Source organism: Neodiprion pinetum, chromosome 1 (genome assembly GCF_021155775.2).
Source record: "Neodiprion pinetum isolate iyNeoPine1 chromosome 1, iyNeoPine1.2, whole genome shotgun sequence".
Classification (NCBI taxonomy): Eukaryota; Metazoa; Arthropoda; class Insecta; order Hymenoptera; family Diprionidae; genus Neodiprion; species Neodiprion pinetum.
In genome coordinates this window covers 31,676,668-31,694,846 of record NC_060232.1, presented here as the reverse complement: position 1 = coordinate 31,694,846, position 18,179 = coordinate 31,676,668, and the positions used below count along the sequence as shown (strand labels likewise).

Below are 18,179 nucleotides of genomic sequence, written 5' to 3'. Positions count from 1 at the left end.
TGACTGATGTACAATTTCAATGTGCATAACGTTTTATTGTTAACTTTGGATCGTTATATGACTCGCTCGCGTAACTGTTCTCCGAGCAAAAGTACACGTCAACACCAAGACGATTTACCAAATATGTGACTTATAGTTGAAAAAAATAATATGTGCTATCTGTTGAACTATTTTAATTTCGTTCAATATTTTGTCAAATTATGAACAAATTTTACTGCAAATAATTTCGTAAATTTAAATTAAATACGAAGCCCTGCAATGTGGACTATTATAGTCAGAGCATTGAGTGCACCGATATCATCCTCGATACCTGAAAATTTAATTTCCCGTAATTACATGCCGACGTCTCATTTTCCACGAAAAGTAAAACCGACTTGAAAATACGTCCAAAACGGATGCAGCCGCCACTGTAGTACAGAAATCGCGGGTTTCTCCGTACCGCATACTTCGAAGGTCTGAGCCGACCCTCGTTATGTTTGATGGTGCGGCGATAAATTTACCGAAAGTAATACCGATTTGCCGATCCTCGATCTGAGAATTTTTAAAATGACTTTCATTCAAATGTTTTGTGCTATTGTCGCAACTATTTATACCTGGCTTTAATACAAAGCAACAACCGTTATTCCGCGTGGTAAGAAAAGCCTTGGAAGACTCGCTTGGGTCCCGGCGAGAGAGTTCAACGGTATTTTCACTATTTACAGATTAACTATTTCACTCATTTTTCGACGCGTTAGCGTAGCCAGGTAAAATGCTTTTGCCGTAAATATACAAAATTTTACCGAGGGTTTAATAAATATGCAGGCGTATTTACCCAAGAACATGACCAATTCTCGGTGCGTTCCGGACTTATAAGGTATAGGATTGGGCCAGGCAGAAAACCCTCCGCTTACTAACTGTCTCCGAGAAAATTTCCCTCCGAATTTATCCTTGTACAAGCAGTTCTCATTCAGCTATTTATTAAGGGTGGTACTGGATTATTTTGGGAAATATTTTTCGGGCGAGTAATAAAAAAAAAAAAATCTATTTCACCAGTTGCAACACTGATATCTCGTCGCGAACAACTTTTTTCAGTTGAATCAAAGCTGAGTAAACGCTCGTCTGGAAGGATCGGCGGTAGCTAGACAAGTTGCAAAAAATGCACGCGCCTTTCCTTTCGATTTCATGGGTTTAGAATATGCAGCCACTTGTCGGTTCCGGCAGCTTGATAAAACGTATACTTATTAGATGGGAACGACTAATTTACGTAGTCGATCGAGGTTTGCCTGTAAGTACGTTTATGTCGTGTGTTATAAACGGAATTGAAATCCGAGATAGGGAGGTACGTGGGTGTGTATGTATGTTGTACAAAGCAAAGGTATACCGTGCGTTGGCGCTCAGTAACGGCAACTCGATCACACACATCGCGTCGATTACATTCCAATTTAGCGACGTCGGAGTGGTAGAGGTGTTTTAACATGTGCCTGGTGATTAGCAATTCATACTTACAACTACCTTGACCAAGGAAGCAGAGTGATAGGAACCCACGAGATTTCGCTGATCCTTTCCAATAGCTTTTACCGTTAATAGCGAACTTGAATCTTTTCAGAATGTATAGTATATTGCAAATCCGGCTTCCCCGTCATTAGCGTTCCGATGTTATATGCGGAATTTCACTATGAGATACATCTTTTGTACCCATTCATCGTACAGATTGAAATCACCCTATTTGGTATGAGCGTAATATCACGTTGCCACGCTTGAAGTAAAAGTATCTAGTCAGTGCAGAAAAATCAAATCAAGCAAGAAGATTACTGAAGAAAGGTAATGCCTTGATTGCTTTAATTTCACAACGAAAGCTTCTCGTGTCAAGCAGTGGAGATTACAAAAATACTTGGAACATAAAATTGAGTTCATATCAATTATACGTATATGTATATGTATTTACATAATACTTCCTCGAAATGTTGTGTGTCCCCGTTCGTGTAATGGGGATTCACTGTAAGCCATTTGAGTGTTTATCAAACTAAATCGAGTTAGACTAGACGCTGAATTCATTTTCAATAGAAGCAGCACTTGAGTTTAAAATTTTCTGAAATTTTTGCTCTTAATTACGTTCGGAATTTGTAACAATTTCTCTTCGTTCCGCATGAGTTACCAAGTACTGCACGTATTATGCTCGATTAGTCGGTTGCACAGATGAAGCGAGTTATTATATTCGTTCGCTACAAAAATGATATAGTCAAGTTTATGTATAAAAACATGTTTTCGTTGAATTCGAATATGTTGTGGTTGTGACAAGTAATCAGCACTTACTTATGAACTATGAATTAGCAGCAGGCTGCAACTCAAGAAAATGAACACTTTTTTGAACTTTTGAATATGTAAGAAAAGTTTAATCTTTTAATCTGGCACTACGGAATCGGCTTTATTGTCTGACTCCTTAGGATAAATCATCACAGTTTTTATACTTCCAATATTTTACCAGATACCTTGGCCAACTGACGTTCAAAGTAAAATAATCAGAGATCTGCAATGAAAACCTTATTACGTCTGTTAGGTAATCGTCAGAAAAATATAGTAAGACAAAAGGGATTTAATGAAATGAAATACTTGCCCGTTTAATACCAGTGCCTATGGAATTACATATTTTAATCTTCCAATGAATTAGATGAATTTCAATCGCATTGCTATATACGTCTGTGCAGAAAACTTTACTTATTTCTGAACAGAAAGTGCGAGTGGAAAAACAAGCGCTCGAGTATACTGCCATACTTCAAACCTGTATTTTACGTCGTTATACAGATTCAGGGAGAAAACATCACGACTGTTGTAGTTTTCTTCCTGATTCTTCGCAATTGCGAGTTCTATGCCAATAACAATAGGAAAATATTCGGCCAGAAAATTAATTCTCAGTTCAACTGACAAGATGTTCCTTATTTTTTGTAACAATGGTTTACGAGTTGTACTGAGTTTTGCGACAGGGAAAAGTCACGCCGCTCACAAATTTTCACAACTGCCTACTTTTCGCCCTTGAATTAATTGCCCTTTCAGTCATGCGTAGAGGGATTGCGTGATAAACGTCTTCTCGAAATTTTCGAGACTCGGACGTTTCGAAACATTCGCAAATTATGTAACGTGTCTGGAAACTTTGTTACAGATGATCGCTATTATGCATCACTTAACAAGGGCTGAATACATGGTATGTGCAAAGCCTAACAATTAGTATTCCGTAAGACAATCGTTTTATTTAATTTCTTTATCATTCCAGACATGCGTATACACAATAATATGAGAGACAGGTAAGTTTTTTCGTACTCCTTGGAATACGTCCTATTATATCACCGGTTTTAAATTTTTAATGTAACTCAATTTATCACGTATAAACAATGGATTCGTGATTTTAGTTTGTGATTGTGAGCTGTCTGAAACTTTTCGACAGTGACTCAGAAACGACTATAATTTCGCAGCAACGTAACTTCAGTATATTTTCAATGTATGCATAACGTATAAATTGAGCCTAATTGCTAGATTAAATGTCTAAGCATCAATTCACTGCAGGGACAGGATGAAAGAAATGATTAGTATTATACTACAACTTTCTGAAATAGCAATATTATTATATACTTTACGAAGGACATAAGCTTTTTTTTGTTGAATAAAAAAAGTGCTTTGAAAAGAGGAAAAAGAAGAAACAACTCTGTTAATTGTGCTGACGTTTCTGCAAAAAACTTGCGAATGTAAGAATTGTTTGAATATGTAAAAAAGCCCAGAACTGCGTGTAAAAATATGTGGAGGTATGTGGAGAACAAAATAATATTGTATGAAAATGCACCTATCTTTTGATTTGTTTTCACGCAACTGATTTATTTATAATTGATTAACATGTTCAGAAGTAAATATATGTACGGAGAATGGAATATCATTATTGCTAATCGAGCGAAAAATAGTTTAATGTTAAGTAACAATTCTTTTACTTAAACCTTTCGACTTTTTTTATGTTAATACGCAAACGTGTGGACACTTTATAATTTTTAAATTATTTTCCAGTAAAGAATTGCAACTTCGAAGTTTTGCCTTGTTCATCATACTCAGCAATTCTATGTATCTGCCTTTGATATCTGTACTGATAAAATACAAAATACATTTCCGCTATTAAAAATAATTCAAGAACATGAAACTTCCGTTCACGGATACCTCTTTACAAACTATGAAAATCAGCGTTGAAATCTGTGCTCGTCAAATTCCTCAGCTCATTAGTAACGGATTTTACCTATAATATTTTGTTTAGCTTCAAAGAGGGTGCAAAAAATACATATACCACACGCGCACTTTCGGTGCGCAAAGTGTTGCGCCTCCGACCGAAAATACAGGATACTGTAAAAATACTGTGTTAATTTTAAATATAGTTTACATTTGCATAGTCTGAAAAACCCGGATAATCACGTAAACAATTTTTTCCGCATTCCTTATAATTTTACATAATAGTGATATGTACCCATAACCCATAATTATAATCTTCAAAATCGTGGCATAAATTGTACGCGTAACGATATTTTAATGCTTGTTGAAAAATCAGTCGTTAAATACATAGGTCAAAGTAACAATGTAAAATTCATAGGCGTAAGTAGTCATGCCGATTGAAAACAAAAAGTATTATGGCTCAACGGATTACTCAGATTGAGAGTTCCATTCTACTGACTTCGGTGAAATTTTGAAAATCGAAGAAAATTGTTACATTATCGAATAACAAAGAAACTCCCGATGACCACCGCGATCCAAACTTCAGGTAAACAGCAATTTACCAATCGCGCTGCCGATGTGCGTCATTTGCGTTACGATTCACAATCAGTTGTCACTTCCAGTCACCTCGCAATTCAATGAGAAGCAGTTTCTGCTCGTCCCATTCAATCGTACGTTAGCAGAGCATTTTTTCCAATGACGAGTGAAACTGACGAGATGGACGGTAATCAAATACTTGCCGAAGCCCTTAAAACTCAGGTAACTGCTCTGAATTTAAAAATTGTCTTTTGGTTTTCAGTTGAATCTCCTGTTATCATTAACGTTCAGGTTATGTTTATACGTATTCTATTCCACCAGTCATGGTCAGTGTTCCATTCATTGTCGGGACTGATTCCTAACGAAATTGACAACGGCTTTAAAATCGTGAACCGTTAACATTGAACTTGACTAATATTACGGGTATGGTGAAAACCATACCAAAACTCCATATCGCAATCAATTTCCAGTATAGTATAAGTAACATAGAGTTCTTACAGTATAACGGGTGGCACGAACAACAGACACGGAAATCTACTGCGCATGTCAGCGCGAAACTCCTGGGCAAGAGCGGTTCATATTCAAACCGAGATTGCACCTTTTCTACTGAAATCGTTTCTACAGAGATATTTTCTATAGAATTCGTTTCTACGGAAAGTAAATCCTAACTGAATCTAGCTCCAGGGTGACTCAGTCACCTTCTGCGTTCTTATCAGGGGATCGCGTGGGTGTGGTTCTGAATACGACCTAATTTATTCTATGTTTAAGGTAACACAAGGCATAAATCACTTGACTGAATTTTTCACTAGATACGAATTCTGTAGAAATGATTTCAGGAGAAACGGCCGTCTCCTTCAACCTTTGAAATCGGAAACGATGCCATCTTGAATACTGTATCTTTGTACTTATTAATTCGTGGGATTTATTTATTTATTTTTTTTTCAAATCAAATCAGCTATCATTCGTAATCGTTTCTTTTCAGTTGCGGGTATATTTTAATCTTTACAGATGCTGTTCGGGGATTTTCCTATGTAACTGGTGACACCCGAGCCTCTTCGACAGTGGTCGAGAGGTTAATTGATGATCACAATAAATTGTTGCAAGAACAAACTTAGCCGCATAAGTATCATTGATTCACCTGAAACTCACCGCATCATATTTTACCACCGGAAATTGCAATAATAATTCATATCAATAATTATATCTATGACGAAGGTTTTAAACACGAACGTATACCTCGTTCACGGTAATAGATCTTAAGTATCGTGTGCGATATGCGTTTTAAAACAGTTTCCGGAATGTTTAACTACGCGTTGCAATCTCGGCTGGAGCACTATACATATAGGTGTCGCGCAATTCTTGGTAATTATCCTGACAATGGTCAGTGATGAACTATCGATATCATGTTGCCAAGGTAGCAGCTCTTGCACAAAAGCATCGAAGAAGAAATGAATAATAAAAGCAAATAACATTCGCGAAGGGGAGGTAATACCTTTGACCTACCATATCCTGACACTTTTGTGACGGGGGATTTGTCACAAGTACGTTTCGGAAAATCTTCACAGTACTCCTTGCCATTCCATGTAATTTAAGCAGATGTGCTAGTCATTTTCGACGTTTTCGTATACAGGGTCGGATTACTCGTAAGACTAAAAAGGCTATAGCCTGAGGCTGTCGAAATTTTCGACCCTTCAATTCTCAACATCAAATTTTTCAAAATAGTACCCAGATTTTCAAAAAATCGAGCATTTCAACTTTTAATCTTTACCAATAAAGGATCGCATGAATATCAATTTATCACTGCAATCCGATTCCGAAGAATTTCCTGCATAAAGTTCGAGAACTTTGTACACACGTGTACCAAATATCGTAAAGCGCTAATTTTTCCTCTAGTATCAAAGGAATGTGTCTCACATGATAGTCTCTGTTGAGCATAGAGAGTGAAATCGCTCGTGATTTAGATTTTAAAAATGTAAAAGACGATTTTACCAGCGTTAAGGCACGGAAAAAATATTTAATATAATTACTCAATATCGTAATAAAAAATGATAGAAGGGTGATACTTGGATATGAAGGTCAGGAAATTAAACAAATTTCACTTCGTTTTTCTTAACCTTAGTCGATTTAATTTTATGTCGCCACTATTTAAATTTAACCAATTGGGCCATCTTGCAGGACCGACATTCGGCCTTTTTTTTTGTAGAGCAGCCTCAGGTATCGTGCCCTCTTAATCCCACTCTAATACATTTTCATTCAATGCAAAAATGAAGAAATGGCACGAATCCCACGAATTTACTGTTGTGTTTTCGTAGAATCCTTACCATTTCATTGTTTCTGCATCGAACGAAAAAATGTTGCACGGTTTTTGTTCAGAATTGTATATAGAATGGGGCTGTTAAGCCCTTGTTCGCGTTTGAGATACGTGGACTTCGACGTTTGGAGATACATACGATAACGTCGAAATCGACCAGAATACCCCCTTAAGGATATTACTACAAGTAATAGAATGCCAGAGAATGTGTGTAAAATATTTATCAAACGTTTCGTTTCCGTTTTCGGTGGATACGGCAGAATTTGATTTTTCGATTACTTCCGTACGCACAATCGGCCCGAATTACTATGCGATGACGGCGATACAGCGAGTAATACTGGTTTATTTTTTCTGCTCTCGAGCTGATCGAAGTTGTCCTCACTAATTTACATTACGTGCGCAGCAATCGTATTATCACGGACAATATTGCCGTGCTCCATGACTGTGACCGACCTACCGTATACTTCGGTGATCCACACTCATCAGATTACAGTTCATTCTTACGTAAACAAATTACGTAAAAATTGCTCACATGTCACATATTCTATAACTAATGTCCAATCAATGAATCGTAAGAAAGATAGAATAAAAATTATTCTAAACTTGGTCGAAGTCCTGCAGAAAAATATTATTTATAATGTTGATGTTAGCTAATTTAGTCGATTGCCTTCCGCTTCTAATTGCTTTCTTTTGAGTTTTTTTAACATAATTTAGAACAATACTTTCGGTTACCCGGTGAAATTAAAAGAAACTGTGAAAAATAGAATTCAAAAATACATATTAACCTACTCCAATGATTTATCGTTTCATTACGCTGTTTTAATAATTTTATCGTTTACTTTATCTAAAATAAAGTAAGTATACCAGTTATTAACCCTGTCCCAATTATTGACCTTTTTTGATCGTATTCGTTTAATCTTTAGTTGTAAAATTACCAAAAAATAAATTTGTAGTGATTAACCCTCTAGCAATTGGATTTAGTCACCGAAAAATTCACAATATGGGCCGTCAATTTGAAAATTTTCGAACATAAAAGGGTCAATAATTGGGTCTAAAAGTGTCAATAACTGGTATAGTTACCTTATAGTGAATATCAATAATGCGCGCACGAATGTGTTCAATCGATTAATTATTATTTAGGAATATTTTTATGACATTGTCTTCAACATTTCTCTCATTTTTCAAACAACTCTGTTGAATCCATTTCCATTCGTGTGACGCTCAGCTATTTCCCTGAACAAAATTTACTTGTTACTTGAAAAAAAATATCGCATCCAAGTTTTTCCACCCCCTGATTTCTGCCACCCTATGCTATAGCCTACTCAGCCCATTAGTTATTTCACCCCTGGCAAAGAGGCCATCATCCCCTGTGGCACGCGACGTCTTCACCATCCATCCGGCCAAGGAAGAACGTTGTACCCATATTGTACCTATGCTGTACGCAAGCTTACGCGGGTTTTTACCTGGAAACTGCGCTTGTACATAGAATATATAAAACATTCTCACAAACTGCAGTAAATACCTCGCCTCGAAAACACCCGGACAACAAGGATTTACGCCAATCATTCGAAAGCTTTTCTTATCCTCGCCGTACACTTCAATCCTCATTTCAACGCGACTGGTTCCCGTCCCGTCGCTCAAAGTGATTAAATTTACAGCCGAATATTTACCCATGCACAGTCATTCTACGTAATATCTATAAAATGATTCGCGCGCGCGATGCGCGATTCAAAACAATTAGAAGCGTTTGCAGTATTCGTCGTAGAATTGGTAAATAACATGAATTATAGTTTCACAAACATTCAACACTGGTTTCTTTTAGTATTACCAAAATTCGAATGTCTCTAAACATAACTAATCATAATCTTTGATCTGATGAGTTTTGTGTCAAGTTTTATTCAGTACGTGTGTATGAAAACTTTGATTTATGAGTAAAAACTAATATTTCTTTTAATGCAATCTGTAATTTATCTGTTACAGGGGCTGGAGTATGTTTTTGGGATTACAGGACATCCAGTTATAGAGTTAGCTATGGAAATGCAAACTGCAGGTCTTCAGTATTTGGGATTCAGAAATGAACAAGCAGCATGCTACGCTGCCCAAGCTTATGGTTACCTTACCAGTGGGTATATTCACAACTATGTTCACCTTTAATCGTTCAGTTACTTGTAAAATTTAAACTTTTATGTCACATTTTAGGCTCGGGCGAATTATAATCTCATACCTTTCGATTCGTCCGAAATATTCTAATCAGATTCTTTTTCAAATTCCCTTCTTGCCAGCTATCTTATTGTTTTCAACAGACGCTGTACAGCGTTTATTCTTACACATATTTAAAGATGTCAAGGCCTGTTAAAGTAATCAATTGTATAGTGTTTAACAAAGCTTTTTGTTGACTAGGAAAGCCAGGCGTAGTTCTTTGTGTCTCAGGGCCAGGATTACTACATGTTGTCGGCGGTATGGCAAATGCACAAGTCAACTGTTGGTGTGTATGACAAAATCAATAATATAATTGATGCAAAATTTGCATACACGATTGTCCTCACGTAAAATCACTACAATTCAAATATTTTTCTGACCTCGACCATACGAAATATATCAAAGCCTTTATGCGTGACCCTCTTAAATTGTTAGTACATACCTTTAGTTAAGTGTTTGTGGATAATCAAAAATATTAATCTGATTTTAAAATAATTGGGCTATTATCACATACATTATATTATTATTATATACATTATTATACAGTCAAGTACATGAGAAAAAATGTAAAAAGATCTGAAAGTGTTGTTCACACTGCATGCGCATTTTGTTGTAGGCCAGTGTTAGTAATTGGAGGATCATGTCCGCAAGATCATGAAGGAATTGGGGGCTTTCAAGAATGGCCGCAAGTAGAAAGCAGTCGCCCGTACTGCAAATATGCTGCGAGACCACCTTCAGCTGCACTTATTCCTGTTCATGTTGAAAAAGCTGTGAGACTAGCCACATATGGCAGACCTGGTAATTAATTGGATATTTTGTAGATGTGGTTGCGTCAATGGAGTACCATTCTTTTTAGAGAGATATGAAACAGCTGGTGCACAATATTAATCTAAAAACACAATTTATTCTCAGCTTTGATATAAAGCATTACATATAGCGGCCATAGAACTTTGAATGGCTTTAGAATTTTTCAAGAGTCTTGTGACAAAACTTATTTATTCCAGGCGCTGCTTATTTAGACATGCCGGCCACAATTCTGACTCAAAGAGTTGCTGGAAAGAAAGTTGCAAAGATCCTGCGATGTCCACCACCACCCTTAATATATCCTCAGCCACAGCTCATAGAACAAGCAGTGAACATATTGGCTAACGCTAAGAAGCCTTTGATTATTGTTGGAAAAGGTAACTAGTATGATGATAACTGATAACACCCTTTTTGCTCAGTTTGCATCTTCAAACTGTATTTGCGTTATTTAGAGAAGGCTGTTTTAGTTTTTTCAAGTATTTCAATTGCAGAATATTGATGGCGTAAATCATCAGTATGCATTATCAAGTTTTAAGTTCCGCATATAGCATGCAAACAATATCGATATAGCTTTTTGAAAATAATGTTCATCTTTTCCTTTCATGTTCACCAATAAATAAAAAAAAAATCCTATATCATTGTTCAGTGAGTTGAGCATTGCAAAAACATTATTTACACGGGGTTGGCTAAATTGAACATGAAATCTATATCGCCATGTGATTTATTATTTACATAAACGTCAGGAAGATAATTAAATACCTTTGTTCACAGGAGCCGCTTATGCACGTGCCGAAAAAGGAGTTCAAGACCTTGTGTATTCCACAAACTTACCTTTCTTGCCAACTCCAATGGGCAAAGGTGTGGTACCAGATACAGATGAACATTGTGTATCCAGTGCAAGAACATTAGCTTTGCAACAGAGTGATGTGGTATTACTTTTGGGAGCCAGATTAAACTGGATGTTGCACTTTGGACAGCCGCCTCGGTACCAGAAAAATGTGAAAGTGATCCAGGTACAGACCGAACATGATATTGATTTTATATACTTACCAGATATGAGAAAATTTGTGCAAGTATAGGAAATCCAAAAGTTAAGGCCAACTGTGATATCAATATTATTGTTAGGTGGATTTGTGCGCTGAAGAAATGCACAATTCGTTGCAAGCTGCTGTAGCCATACAGGCTGACATAGGACCAGTGGTACATCAGATGTCGCAAGCATTTAAAAACCGGAAATTTAATTTCAGTCAAACTAGTTCATGGTGGAAAGAATTGCGTGCAAAGGCTGAAAAAAATAAGCAGGCTGTTGGTGTAAGTATGAGCTCTCAGGTAACTTCTAAGTGATGCATATACATGCAAACCTTGTTATATCTTTCATGATTGTTTTCAAGTGAAATGCATACAACTGACGACTTATTTATAAACTTTCTTAAGGATGTACGCTTCTGTGGACTATACTGTCTGATTCACAATTAATAAAAGGGAGGAATCGTTTGAAAAGCCTACATCAGTGTTATTTGTGCCAGTGATAATTAAACAACAGCATTGTTTTGTACTAAAAACGAATCTGAACTAATTCGAATAACACAAATTGTAAAATATCAATACTTTAAGAAAAGCTTTTGTAATTAGATCGTTGAAAACTATTAAACTCTTTTGTTTTCAATAAGATTCGAATATGTTTGGGCTAGTGTAGGTATATAATGCATACATGTCATCGCTGACGAATATCTGTTGCAACAAAAATCTATATTTATCCAGTCTGAAGATGACTGTTGGTAAAAATTTTTACAGGCTGAGATTTGTCTGGCCACTGAAATAAACCAAAGAATATGAGAATCAGATCGAAAACACCAGTGTTATCATATCGATCGTTCCAATTATAAAAATTTTCTTAAATTATTGATGTCTTAGCTTCTGCTGTTTCAATTTTCTCACGTTCATTTCTATTATGCATATATTAGGAATGTTGTTTTATTCGTGTTTGGTATTATTGGCCTGAACAACATTACTGGAGATTTTTCTCGACAGTTTCTTTTATTTTCCTAACTTTTGATTTAGACAGTATGGTCACATTCATACATTCTTAATACAAAATATCAATATATTCATAACGATAGAAAATAAAATTTCTCAATTTCTCTTCCCACATGTTAATTACCAGTCAAGTAAAACAAGTTTGCAAGAGTGTGATTATTTCAGGCTATGGCACAAGTCACATCACTCCCACTGAACTATTACACAGTCTTTAAAAGTATTGAAGATTTAATTCCAAACGGTAAGCTATCCCACATAATGATCTCTCTGGTGCAACAATTTTCAGAAAATCATATTTCAGGGGCAACAAACCACTTTATTCTCATGCGTTATTGAGATATTCATCACTCATCATTTTATTGTTCAGATTCTATTATCTGTTCTGAGGGTGCCAATACAATGGATATTGGACGTACTATGCTCTTCAATAGATTACCACGACACAGGTTGGATGCAGGGACTTTTGGTACAATGGGTGTAGGCCCAGGTTTTGCAATAGCAGCTGCTCTTTACTGTAAAGATAACTACCCCAAGAAAAGAGTAATTTGCGTCGAAGGGGACAGTGCATTCGGGTTTTCCGGTATGGAAGTTGAAACAATGTTTAGGTAAGACATTATCGAAGGTTCTGTAAGTTATCTCCTCGTCGGATATTATTTCCAATTGGAGTGTGGTATCAGTACTTCAAAAATTCATGCCTAACACTTCATATTACTCAAATTCCAGATACAAATTACCCATAATTATTATAATAATAAACAACAACGGAATTTATAGTGGGTTAGATAAAGAGACGATGAGGCAAATACAGGATGCTGGTGAAGCGACACAAGTGTAAGAATACCGACATTTTTAAAAGATAATTCAAATAGCTTTTAAAATGCATGTTGATACATCTTATCTCTTCGGTAACGTTTGGATGAGCTCTTCAATGTTTTGCAAAATAATGAAATTTTGAATTCACCTATAATTTTTTGCACACAGAACACCAACCCGTTCACTGACTGTTGAGACACACTATGAAAAAATAATGGAAATGTTTGGAAAGAAGGGTCATTTTTGTTCAACGATACCTGAATTAGAAAAAGCTGTGAAAAGTGCTTTGAAGGTGATATACTTCAAATGAGAAAATATTTATTTCACGTAACGAATAATTAAATACATGAAGTAATACTACAATAGAAATTGAATTCAGCAGTACATGTATGTAAACTGATTTATTTTTTTAGGAAACTGATTCACCAAGTATAATCAACACTATGATCGACCCTTTAGCTGATCGTAAAACACAAAGCTTCAATTGGCTAACAGAGTCAAAATTATAAATATTAAATTAAGAATTTTATACAAGGTTTTTTATGGAATAAAGATAAGTTATACTATAATCATTAGCAAAAATGTACAACACGGGTAGAGAGGTAATAAGAATCAGAGAAAAAGTTTGTTCTGATGTCTTATTTGCTACCCAATGTGATTAACTAAAGCATTTATAATCGCAAATGCTTTTGCCCCACTGTAATATTATCTCGACCATGAATGGTTATGACTTCAACTTGTACACAAGGATGAATTAATAGTGTAGAGCAGCAACAATACTTTTGTAAGTGTTAATTTGGGTACTCTGGATTCTTATAATAATGTAGTATAGAAGCCACATGACCAGGGATAAAAAAAACTTTACAATATTTAACAATGCAAGCTTTAAGAAATCGTGGTTTAACGATTCACAATTCAGGATCGTATTGTTTAGTCGTCGCTAAAGACGAGATACACATAAGACTATCCTAGTCCTTGTTTGGCAACAATACATAAATGACATTTTGGGACGAATGTTGATAACAAGAGTTAACTTTTCATAAGATCCTTAATGATTTCACAAGGATATTTCAAGGACAATTAGTAGGTACATCAATGATTATCTGTAATCTAAATCTTAGCTGGAATGAGAAAAGTATATTCTAGATGCGATCGATTGGTGATCCCATTAGCTATTTATTGACAGATTAATTGACTGCACTGTATGACTTACCCTGTCTTTTATAGAACGTGACCAAAATTGTTAATGGGATAATGACTTAAGTTTTTCGGTTATATACCCTGTTGAGATTCTAGAGAGTACATTTGTAAGTGGATTTTGCTCCCCTGTATTCGTTGCTTCTTCTATATTAACACCTGCTTCTTGTGCCAAAACCGTCAAAGAGCTGACAGCATTCTTGAGGGCCGTATCCAATAATCCATTGCTTTGCACAATATCATTAATCTCGTGGAGCTCCTGTTTTCTGAAAATTACGAATACATGTTAATCCTACCAATTTGAGTACCCATTAGAATTGAGAAGGTTAATGAATACAACTGAACTTGACATACAGAAAGGGGAAGATCTTACATTTTTGAAACAACGGAGTTGATCTTAATCAGTTCGTTCTGAATTTCCATTTTCACTTCGATGGTTGAATCGGCTTCTGAGTGCATTGTAAATCATTCAATTCAGTGATCGAGCGATTATTTCGAGAGTGTGTGGCCCTTTAGTCGGTTATGAAATCCAAATATTGTGCACTCATGGCGTTCTCATGGTATTTTACTGCTTTTTGTTGTAGTTTCCCGCCAAAACGCAATCAACATCTGCTTACAGCTAACCATGGAGGGTAGAGGTATGGGGTAGGGAGAAGTATCTTATGTGGGTTTTCAACTAGATAAGTGTCCACCAAAACGCGACAAATAATAATTCCACAAGTGATCAGAATGGCGGTCATAAGCAATAAGGGAAACAATCTGATTGACGCTTAACAATCGGGGTTCAAATAGTTTGAAAAATTTGTTTAGTTACAAATCCTTGGGTTCAATCGGGTTCGATTTGATTGGCGCTTTGTATCACTTTTGCCGCAGAAACGCAATCTCAGTACTCTATTTTTATGCCACTTAGTACACTTACTACACACGCCGTACAGCTGACTTATGATGCGCAATCGCAATTCCCATTCAACGTCGCGGGTGCGTTCCGAAATTAGCTCCGAATGCTTCTTATAATAATCTTGTATTTCTTTTGTGCTGCCGAGTTTGCAGATAGTTGTGCCTCTGTCCTAGGGAGTGTTTAGCGCTGGTAGCTGATTTCGGAACGCACCCGCGAAGTTGACTGGGAATTGCGATTGCGCTGCTAAGCGAATATTCATAATTGTCAAGTGCCGAATAATAAAAATCATTATATCAATATTGAAATATCTCTAGAAATCACAAGATATTACAAATTCAGAAATCTCCAATATACGACATAATATTAAAGAACAAATCTACACAATAGTTAGATTGCAAAGATATATTCATATTGCGGTAGTAACAGGCTGTAGTGAATTATTTAATACAGATATCTGGCAGTATTGAAGAGCTTTCTCTCTGTTGTACTTATATTAAACCAGCAGGTGTAAGAATATGCCACGTCTACACTTTGCGTTACTTCCGGACGAGAGTCTACTTACTGCTATGCCTGACTATAATATTGATTCTAGTTATAATTATTGTGAGGATATTAAAATAAATGTTTATGATGCTTTAAGGTCGTTGTTTAATCGCATCACCTTACAGAAAAATCGTGAGAGCTGGATTACCCACAGTTGTCCAGTAGGTCGGTTCCTAATTTGCCCGCAGTGTTGTTCTGTACATTGACTGAAGAATGTAATGACGGATGCCCCTGGGTAAATTTTTGTGACAAGTTTTCGGCGCGCAAGTGGGCCTAGGTGGGCTTGGGAGCGTAGGAGGGTTCTGCTCTATCGACTCTACCTAACGGGTCGCGCCGACATTCGTAGCAGGCAAAGTGGTGTCCGTATGGAAGCTTGAGATTGAGTCAGTACAAAGTGAGTACGTAAGACTATTTATCGGCTGCGATTTAAAAAAGTCGGTCAGCTCGATCATCCCCGTGAGAAGACGCGTAACCGCGTCCACCACCAACCACCGCAACAATCTCCGAGCACCACCAACCGCCGTCAACCACCTCCTACCACCTCCGACCACCTTCGTCCTCCTCGTCCACCACGTCCCCGTCCTCCTACTCCTCCTCCTCCTTCCCGCCCCTCGTCGTCCTCGTCCTCCTCGACCACCGCCGATCACTTCCCATCGCCACCAAACACTTTCTACCTCCTCCGAACACCTCCAAACACCTCCTACCATTTCCAAACACCTCCAACCACCTCCGACCACCTCCGACTACCTCCAACCATCCTCCTCTTCGGACCCTGCTCCACCATGTATTTCTATAACATTAATATTCATAATTATTCAAACAACTTTTCATTTGCTCTCTCGATCTTGTAGAGAAGCAGAATTGTTTTTCGAAAAGTGTTCGTATCTAAAAAAATTCAGAGTAACTGTAATACATCACGGATGCGCTAATTTAGATCGAGATGAAATGGAAGCTCCGTATTTGAGACAGTATTTCATGCAGTGTCCTGATTTACAGACCTAAAGAGGTGATTGTAGGCGACTTTTTTTTTTGATGGGGAAAGAAAGAACGAAGCTTCTTAAAACCTCGAGTGTATTTTAACACACATTTGAAAGGTACGAGCAAAAATTTTTATCACCCAACTGTCGCAGAACGGCAGCGTTATTAGCTGACCCGTTAACTGAAGAATACATCTTCAGTCAAAGGCTGATCATCGAAGGACCTAGCTGTTTCAGTATGGAATCGGCAGGAAAGATGAAGTGCGTATTTCTTATCTGAAATGTGAAAACTGAAATCACTATAATCATATCATATCATCATACAGAATCATACATAGTATTGAAGTTCGAAACAAAGTTCGGATGTTCAGAAAGTGATGTGACCCAAAATTTTTTTTCTCTTGACGTTATCGATCTAAAATCGGCTAGCCTCCTCAGTCTGGAAACAACCGCGCAGTAGAGCTGACGTATGAGAATCGCGCTCCGCAGATTTCAAGTACCAGGTTCTCTACCTCCTGGATCCTGCGCTCCGGATCAACTTCCTGATGCAACTTGACTTCCAGGACAAGCGCTCCGTAGTTTCTGCGCTCTACGTCCGGTACCTAGTAAAAGTCGACTTCACGGACAAGCGCTCCGTGGTTCCTGCGCTCCAGGTACGCTACCTGGTGAAACTCGACTTCAGGAACAGGTTGAAGTTCGGCAACGGATCAAGGGTTGCAGTCAAAACACATGGAACTTAAACGCAGATTTCAGGAAGTTAAGGGAAAAAATTCGCAAATTTGCAACTACAAAAATCCATTTGCATTTTTTAGGAAAATTTTCGCGATTTCGCAAAGTGCTGGAATATATTCTTTCATGCACTATTCCGACGTAATTTTGCGAGAGAAATCGATTGGGCGCAGTCCCAATACGCTGCGATCAACGGATCAATAGTTACAGCAAAAAACGAGATCCTGTGTTTTCGACGTTTTTCAGCAGGTGCTTTTTCGCTCGCCATTTCTCTCCTGTTGGTCCTACGCTCTTTTCGCTGCGATTTCTGAGTTCCTGAGGGTCCAATTGGTCAGATAAGAATCATTCAAATCGAATCTGAGACCAAAAGTTTTTTGCCCAAAAAAAAAGTAAGGCTAACCCCTTTCCATTTTTGGCGAAAATTTTCGTGATTTCCGAAAGTGCTGGAATAGATTAATTGTGGCACTATTCCGACGTAATTTTGCGAGAGAAATCGATTGGGCGCAGTCCCAATACGCTGCGATCAGCGCATCAAAAGTTACGACCAAAAAACCAGAACCCGAATTTTCGACATTTTTCAGCAGGTGCTTTTTCGCTCGCCATTTCTCTCCTGTTGGTCCTACGCTCTTTTCGCTGCGATTTCTGAGTTCCCAAGGGTCCAATTGGTCAGATAAGGTCATTCAAATCAAATCTAAGACCAAAATTTTTTTGCCCAAAAAAAAAGTAAGGCTAACCCCTTTCCATTTTTGGCGAAAATTTTCGCGATTTTCAAAAGTGCTGGAATTGATTAATTGTGGCACTATTCCGACGTAATTTTGCGAGAGAAATCGATTGGGCGAAGTCCCAAAACGCTGCGATCAACGGATCAAAAGTTACAGCAAAAAACGAGATCCTGAGTTTTCGACGTTTTTCAGCA

At 37.2% G+C, this 18,179-nt stretch overlaps 1 protein-coding gene and 1 long non-coding RNA gene across 6 annotated transcripts; one reads left to right on the top strand and one right to left on the bottom strand.

Annotated features, from left to right (window-relative positions):
- The first annotated feature begins 4,569 nt into the window (after positions 1-4,569).
- On the top strand, positions 4,570-13,488 carry Hacl (2-hydroxyacyl-CoA lyase). 5 transcript variants are annotated; one of them, XM_046618192.2, is made up of 13 exons: positions 4,570-4,765; positions 4,842-4,977; positions 9,047-9,188; positions 9,467-9,551; positions 9,882-10,063; positions 10,270-10,446; positions 10,841-11,082; positions 11,195-11,380; positions 12,272-12,347; positions 12,474-12,711; positions 12,830-12,937; positions 13,088-13,211; positions 13,333-13,488. In XM_046618192.2, exons 2-13 carry the CDS (start codon positions 4,915-4,917, stop codon positions 13,426-13,428), a joined length of 1,719 nt encoding a protein of 572 aa, XP_046474148.1. In that variant the 5' UTR covers positions 4,570-4,765; positions 4,842-4,914; the 3' UTR covers positions 13,429-13,488. The 5 variants fall into 5 exon arrangements, with proteins under 5 accessions (XP_046474148.1, XP_046474158.1, XP_046474183.1 ...); XM_046618202.2 differs by having other exon boundaries at positions 4,829-4,977; XM_046618217.2 differs by lacking the exon at positions 4,570-4,765 and adding an exon at positions 5,764-5,827 and having other exon boundaries at positions 4,822-4,977.
- On the bottom strand, positions 13,221-15,202 carry LOC124215258 (uncharacterized). Its single transcript, XR_006882314.1, has 2 exons — positions 14,490-15,202; positions 13,221-14,382 (listed from the first exon to the last, which is right to left on the bottom strand). It is a non-coding gene; the product is annotated as an uncharacterized lncRNA (long non-coding RNA).
- Between the last annotated feature and the right edge of the window lie 2,977 nt (positions 15,203-18,179).

What these genes read in the sequence shown, in the direction of transcription:
- Hacl (XM_046618192.2), top strand. Translation starts at nt 4,915, where the DNA reads ATGACGAGTGAAACTGACGAGATGGACGGTAATCAAATACTTGCCGAA. An exon ending in TGAAGATTTAATTCCAAACG is followed by an intron (nt 12,348 to 12,473) that starts GTAAGCTATCCC and finishes TTTATTGTTCAG; the next exon opens with ATTCTATTATCTGTTCTGAG. An exon ending in GAAGTTGAAACAATGTTTAG is followed by an intron (nt 12,712 to 12,829) that starts GTAAGACATTAT and finishes CTCAAATTCCAG; the next exon opens with ATACAAATTACCCATAATTA.